Source organism: Varanus komodoensis, unplaced genomic scaffold (genome assembly GCF_004798865.1).
Source record: "Varanus komodoensis strain SLA01 unplaced genomic scaffold, ASM479886v1 scaffold71, whole genome shotgun sequence".
Taxonomy (NCBI): domain Eukaryota; kingdom Metazoa; phylum Chordata; class Lepidosauria; order Squamata; family Varanidae; genus Varanus; species Varanus komodoensis.
Genome location: NW_025336360.1, coordinates 1517894 through 1525274, shown reverse-complemented (window position 1 = coordinate 1525274; position 7381 = coordinate 1517894). Strand labels below are relative to the sequence as shown.

General features: G+C 54.5%; 1 protein-coding gene across 1 annotated transcript; it reads right to left on the bottom strand.

Moving 5' to 3' along the window:
- Positions 1-214: 214 nt before the first annotated feature.
- On the bottom strand, positions 215-4945 carry LOC123034718 (chymotrypsin-C-like). Its single transcript, XM_044452306.1, has 6 exons — positions 4760-4945; positions 3549-3646; positions 2350-2472; positions 1966-2102; positions 1659-1804; positions 215-436 (listed from the first exon to the last, which is right to left on the bottom strand). The coding sequence occupies exons 1-6, from the start codon at positions 4943-4945 to the stop codon at positions 242-244; spliced, it is 885 nt and encodes a 294-aa protein (XP_044308241.1). The 3' UTR covers positions 215-241.
- Positions 4946-7381: the final 2436 nt, after the last annotated feature.

Here is a 7381-nt window from a genome sequence, read left to right as displayed (position 1 = left end):
GGCTGTCACGGGCAGGCCACTCTGAGGGCTTCCATTGCTCGGGTTTCCATAAGTTGGAGGCAGCTGGATGGCACATGACAACTATAAAGACAACCATCCCCAAACAGGGTTTCGACCCGCAAAGCGAAAGCACATCAAGAAATGCCAGCACAGGACTCCATTCAAATTCTGAACATCCCCACTGGGAGTCTATGAACTCAACGTTCAGGTTCTGATGGAGAAGGAAGTGTGGCTGATTGTGTCACTCCAAGAACCAAGACCAGCTGTGCAAAGAGGAGAGACTCACCTCGGTGATCCAAGGGATGAATGCAGACACCCGGGTGAAAACCGTCGGTTTCTTGGAAGTGTTGCATTTCCAGCCTGAGCCAAAGCTCACGATGCCATGGACTTCCCAAATGTTTTTCTCCTGGCAGTTCAGAGGACCCCCTGAGTCTCCCTGGAACAAGGAAAGGACAGCATATCAAAATATATATTAATTAGTCACTTGCTTCCTTCTCATACCACAGTGAGGGGTGCAAACCCACGCTAAAGAAGCGCCCACGGGAGCGGGCGGGACACCACCATCAGCACGAGCTTTGGACAGCACGGTTGGGGTGGGTTGCTGTGTTGTCTGAACCCAGCTGCGCTACCCAGCCTGGACTGAGAGGCACAAACAACCCATGAAAAGAATTCAGGGGTTGTGGAACGGTGGGTTGATTACCTCAGCTGGGTTCAAAGAGCAGGACCACCCCATTCTGCACCCACCCACACTCACTGCCTGCTCAAGGGCTGAGTGTGGGGTTGTCATGCTGCCTGAACCCAGAAATCACGTTGGTGAGAAATCCAGCTTGTTGATTGTTGAGCGCATCATGCCGAATTATATTACGGAATAAGAGCTTCTACCGAAACCCTTTCCTGGGCGCTTTTCTGCTTACAATTCCACATTCTGGGAAGGTTTCGTGCTGGGGAGAAAACCCACGCTCACAAAGAAATCTATATCGTTTATTTCTTACATTTAGAGCCTGCCTTTTTCCTGCAAGGAACCCAAGCTGCCCGTGATGAGTCTCCCCTTCTCCATTTTATCCTCACACGACCCTGCGAGGTAGGCGAGGCTGGGAATACATGACTGGCCACAGTCCCCCAGAGAGCTTCGTGGCCAAGTGGGGGCTACGAGCCGGGCCTCCCAGGTCCCAGGGCAACACTCAGCCCTCTGACCCCACGCTATGCAAACTTGGAGGGTGTCCTTTTATTTGCAGATATTTGAGACAGAGAGGTGAGTTCCTGACAGACTGAATGTTACATCCCTCTCTCTTCACACCTCATCCCTAATTCCAGATCTGGCAAGATCCAAGACCCTGGGAAGCCACTGCCAGTCAAAGCAAGCCGGTCTTCTCCAACCTAGTGCCCCGTAGACATCTCCCACTACAACTCCCAGCAGCCCCAGCCAAGCAATGCCAATAGGCATTGTAGTCCAACACACTTGAAGAGGGAGGCTGGAGTAGAAGGGCAGTTCTGACCGGGATGGACTACCAGTTTGACCTGTTACAGGGCAGCTTTCCACTCTCAGGACTAGTGACTTGCCAAGGCTCCTTCTTTTAGCCATGAGAGTGACGCACGGACAGAAGCAAACCCGGGCAAGCCCCTTCAGCGGCCATGAGGAAGAAGCAGGGGAAACTTACATTGCACCCGGAAACGACGCCATCCCCTCCGGCACAGACCATGGTGTCTTTGACCTGGGAGCCCCACCAGTCCCTCTGGGTGCAAGTCTGATGGTCCACCACGGGCAGCAGGGCCTGCTGCAGCGTGTCGGCGATGGGCCCGTTGGCTGCGGAGAGGAGAAGCGCGGGGAAGGTCACGCGTGGCCAAGGACCCGCACCCTTCCCTGCAGGACTCGGCCTCCCGACCCGCCGGCCTGCATCCCGGCCGGTGCCCGGCTCCCAGAACGTCTCCCTGACGACCGGCAGGAGGGCGGACGAATCCACTTACTCCAGAGGCGTCCCCATCCCGTGACGTAGCAGGGGTAGTCCTGGGGCAGCAAGCTGTCTGCAGGGGGCAGGCAAGCGGGCTGGATTGTGTCGCTCAGCGTCACGGGCTCGGCGAGTTTGACCAGGGCAATGTCATTGCTGGAAAAGGGGAGAAGAGCTGCAAACACTCGTGCGGCAGTGACGAAAGCAGAACCGCGCAAAGGAGGTCGGCTTTTGGTGTCGAAGCAAGAGAAAAGCCGGATTTAAATACATACGAGGTCAAGGCATGCCAGCGTGCCAGACACCAAAAATAATAACAACAGAGAAGAACCAAAGGGGGTCTAAAAATCAGGGGGGGCAGGGATTCTGAAGGGGCCCCCTTTTCTTTTGGGGATCTCTGACTTACATGATCAGGAAGGAGTTCCATTTCTCATGCACGATCATCTTCTCCACAGCGACAGCCACCGAACCCACCTCTTCCTCCTTGAGGTTCTGCTTTCCCAGGACGACGCGGTAAGTCCGACTGGAGCTGCACAGCGCGAGAGGGAAAGAAAAGCTCCAAGACGGCCGCTTTCTCGAAAGCTCCCTGGCACCCTTTGCCCTGTGCGGGTGGTGTATTTTTGTCCCTAAGGGAAGAGCAACCATCATCCGTGCTGTTCCTATATTTTTCCAGGAGGATGATCTGCCCTCTGTCGTGTGGCTTCTCCTGGAGTCCTGGGAATTCCATCTACTTATTCCAGAACTGGGGCGCTCATGCTGTGCCCCCTATTTCAGGGCCCTGGAGTCCTTTGCTTCTCAGCCCTGGTGCCAAACAGCACACGAAACGTGTTTGTTGATTTTGAAAGTGGCAGAATTTCACCAGTGTTTGCTTTTTTGAAGTTAAAGAATAGCAAGGTGGGGCATGAACAGATATTCAACTCCCCTTCAGAAAGAAGAAGAGGAGGTAATTTGGAATTCTGGAGCAAATTTGATGCAGGGAATACAGAAAACTATATTTAAGTAGTTTTAACCTGCAACTTTGTATACCACTTTCTGACCGAAACACAAAGACTGAATCGGAAATGGTAAAATGGTTGCGCATCCCCTCACCCCCAGTTCCGGGCAGGATTCTAGCTTCACTAGTGCTAAGGGGACCTTTCTCAGAAGACTGTTGGGGGGTATTTATTTTGGAAACTGCTCTTTTTCTCCTGCCCAGCTCTGAAACAGGCCACTTGGCCGCATTTTCCCTGCATGTCCTCCGGCCCTTTGCCGGTGCTGCAGCTGCCGTGTCCCTTCAGATGCGCGCGTGGTGCCTGGTGTTGACTCGGCTGCCAAAGCAGCTGCTGTGACAGCCGGAAAAACGAACCAAAAATGAAGGAACAAAATGAAGGAACACTTGGGAAAGAATGAGGAAAGCACGCGTCGCGACCACCGCTAAGGGCGAATCGCGAGGCAAAGAAGCTGTGTGAGAACTCCCACCCTGATACATTTGGAGAAGTGCCCCCGCACTTAATGTGCCCCCAGAGAGAATGATGGGTACGGTAGTCCAGTGCGAGAAGGTGGCCAGGTTGGGGGAAGCTGTGCTGTGCCGCAGCCCGTTGCCGGCCCGTTCGGCTTCTCGCTGACCTGATGCAGTGAGCAGCGGTCAAGACCCAGCCGGAGGCGATGAGGGTCCCGCCACACGTGTGAGCCCAGACGCCGCTCTTGTCGTACTGGAGGGAGACCTGGAAAGCGAGACAGGAGGATGCCGGCTGCAGGAGGCGCTGGGAGGAAGACCCTTGCTGGAGCTGACTCGCTCCGCTTCCGACCCAGGACCCTGGACGCGGCACGGGCTGCACCCGGCGGACAGCAGGTCCTGGGAGCGCGGGCGCCAGGATGCCCCTCCGGCACGAGTGGCCTGCTTTCTCATGTTCAGAAGGGAGAGGCTGAGAAATTCAGAGCAGCCCTGGGTGGGGCAGGTTGAAGGCAAGCAGGGAGGGGAACACTGCAAACCTCAGAGCTTAAAATCGCAATCCTGGACTTGTTTGGCCGGAAAAAAGCCGTACCATTCCCAGCATTCCCCAGCCAGCCCAGCAATGTCCAGTTGGCTGAGGAATGCCGGGAGCTGATGGCCTTGACTTGTCTCACACGCCAAGAAGGGCACCTGCAGCTCCTGGTGCCAGTAGCGAGACGTTAAGGCATTGCGGCCTCTTCAGTGGAACGGGGAAGTATAAAACCTGGGAAGGCAGCCAATGATCAGCATTTGGGGGAAAGGTGGTGGGGTCGGGGAAGGGGGCATGGCGGCCTCGGGGGGCGGGGACTGGAGCCCCAGGTAGCTTGGGTTGCCCTGGGTTAAGCACCCCTGCGCCAGCAGGAGGGTTACTTGGTGGCACAAACTCCTTCCGTGTTCTGATGAAGTGTCCCACGGCAACCTGTTTTTCAGCAGGTTGTTTCCAGCTTCCTTGCCTTGCCATGGAACCCACCCAGATTCCAAAATCCAGAGTCCTGACGCTGCTTGGTTGCTGCCAGGTGTTTAGGCAGATCCTGGAACTTCCCACTAATGTCCCAGGATCTCCCAACATATATTCCCCACCTTCTTTCCGTTCTGTGCCTCTGCAGAGCTGGACCATCACCAGCCAGGGAGGAAGAAAGCTGAGGCCTTTTGTTTTCCCCGCAGCTTCTAGATGCCTGGCCATACTAGAAAGGGGAAGGAGGGCCCCCATGAGAGCCCAGGCCTCGTCGTATTTGCAGAGAAATCAGCGGCTTCTGGTGACAGGATGTTCCCAAAACCAACAACACGCCCCTTCAAACACATTTTCCCCGTTCCCCAAAGGAAGTTTCTGGTCTTCACACGTTACCTGCCACGGCCAGCTGTGGGGTCTGGCATCTTCTCCCCCGACAACACGGGAAACGTTCGGCAAATAGGCGGGCTTGCCACAGCTGTGGGCTGGGAGACGCAGCGGGTTTGGGACGGGGGGGGGGGGGGGGGAGAGAGAGATGAGCAATGTGGAAGCAGCGTGCACCATGGATGATTCATCACCCATTTTAATAACTTGGTTGGCTTCCAATAGCATAAGCTATCAGGGCAGTGCACCTTTAAAATCCTGCAGTTGCCAAATACAACACAACACACACAATGCAACAGAGGAAAACCTCGGGATAGGAAGCCACACAGTCCATCAATAAAGGTAAAATGTAAAATTGCAACTTAAACCAGCTGTTTAGAATGCTGGGGAAATGAGGAAGGCCACTGGGAGTGCTGGCTGTGGGGGAAGGGAACTGTGACCCCCCACCCCCGAGAGGACTGCTCTGGGGAGGATGGACTTGTGCATACCCTCTGATGTTGTGCTCACATGCTTTAAAAATTTAAGCCATGGCTCCAGACACGGTCTGCGGTGCTATTTATTCCTCAGTTTGGTCTCCAGTGCCTCTGTGCATTTCACTGGCTCAAAGGCTGGTGCCCCTTTGGAGACAACCCCTTGAAAGTGTTTTTTGCTTGAATCTCACTTCCCTGTTCCCGCAGCTCCCCTTTTGCACTGCATGGATAACAGAACTGAGTAAAATCCGGTGGCCTTCTGGTCTAGAACTTTGCACCATTTTGATAGCCCAAGGACTTCCTGTCCCTCCAAATTACAACCCACTCTTACTTCCCCAAAAGTCATGCTTTAAAAGGATGAAAGAGCGACGTGCCCCTCGAACAGCACATTCAGTGATGCCTCTCTGTGTGAGTCTCCGTTCTGAGCATGGAGCTTCAGCAGAAGAAAGCTCCCTCTTTGAAGGAAGGGCAATTCTGCCGCACTTCTGCATCAGAGGAAGCTGGATGGAGTGACACACCCAGTGCAGAAAACTGGCAGAATTCATCCCCCAGAATTCATCTTTCTGGTTGGTGTGGGCGCCACCCAGAAAGGGACTCACCGTAGCCCAGGAGCAGAGCGACGAGGACCAGGGGGAACATGGTGGCTGACTGATGAAGCAGGGGTGTCCCAAGGGAGCAGGAGGCCTTTATATCAGTGGACAGGCCTGGCTGCGGTCCAGGAGGCAGTGGACCAAACCCAGGTGTGATAACGGGCTGTAATCTGACCTTGCAAAATTAGCACTCAGTGGATATGAGATACCAGGACACTGGCAGAGGGGCGGTCAGCCTTCCCCAGTCTTCTGCCCCCGTGAGCACCAGCCAACATGGCCAACGGCCAAGAGCACTGGGAGCTGTAGTCCGGAATATGGAGCAGGAGCCTGGTGGGGGATCCTGGTGATCCTGCTGCATCAGCGGGTTGATCTTCTGCAATGCAGTGCCGCATGGAAGGTCAGCTCCCTGCTTTTGGCAAAGGGTTGATCCCGGGCAGGTCAGGAGGCGTTTGAGCCAACGCTCGGAATAGCAGAGAGAGGGAGATCGTGTGGATCCCCCAAGAATAAACATGCCCCTCCCCCCCAGAATCTGGACCTTGGAAGCCTGAGAGCGGCTTTAAAAAGTCCAACATTTGCACAGTCTCCATGAGAATCTGTTCAGATCTATTCAGCTGGAAATGATGGACTGGCTTAATGCATTTCAGATCTTGAGATTCCTCTTTTTTGGGAGGGGGGGACTGGAGGAGGACGCAAGCAGGTGAGGCCAGAGCTTGGTAGGAGAAAGCAGCCACTCCGTGGGCCCCAGGTCCAGTCCTCAACGTCGGCCAGCAGGGCTGCTGCCAGTCAGAGCCAAGTAAGCGAGGAAAGCTATCGCTCCGGAGGCACCTCCAGCTTGTAGGGCCCGAGTCCTGCACAGAAAGGCTGTTGAACTTCTTCCAGCCACGAGGCAAAGTTTGGAGAAACTGGTAGGGGGCCCTTTCCAGCAGAGCCTGGAGGCCACGGGAGGAGGGCCAGAAGTACAGGGAGTGCCAGTTCTTGCCACTAACGAGCTTTTGGGGAGGCGTTTCGACCTTTTGGACGGAGGATACATTGCTGGGAAGCTGGCGAATAATGTGTGAAAGCCAGAAATGGGGGGCAACTAACATCAGAAAGCAGCACCTGGAGTTCAGGCAAGCCAGGTTTGGTCTGTGGACACGCGGTTCCACACGCCTCCTCAGAGGAAACAAACCCAGACAAGCTGAGACTCGCTAACTGAAGCGACAGCTCCTTCTCCCCACGCTCTTTCCCACTTTCTTCGCATTTTGCATAGCTGATGGCAAAGAATTAACAAAGGGAGCATAGCAAAAATCTACCATGTCACGGAATGAATAGCATGCCAACAAATAAGGATGCGATGCCAAGCACACAACTTGCTTGGAGTCGGACGGATCGGGAGGCCCGTAACCTGCCATCGAGATTGTGAAGAAGCAATCGGTTCAAAGCAGTCATTTGCTTTTTGGCGTCTGGTCTGGCATTGTACCAAGAGCAAAAGACGATAAGGGGTTAAGGGCTTCCCAAGTAGTCGCTGGCCCATATTGCTTCCCTGGCACCTGTTTAAGCAAAAGAAGACATTGCTTCAAGTGACATCTTTCAAG

Excerpts from the sequence above, each read along its gene's own strand:
- LOC123034718 (XM_044452306.1), bottom strand. The coding sequence starts at position 4,945 with ATGGGTGATGAATCATCCATGGTGCACGCTGCTTCCACATTGCTCATC. Across the intron at positions 2,473-3,548 it reads ACCGCTGCTCACTGCATCAG|CTCCAGTCGGACTTACCGCG; the intron begins GTCAGCGAGAAG and ends CGCGCTGTGCAG. Across the intron at positions 437-1,658 it reads GCGTCGTTTCCGGGTGCAAT|GGAGACTCAGGGGGTCCTCT; the intron begins GTAAGTTTCCCC and ends TCCTTGTTCCAG.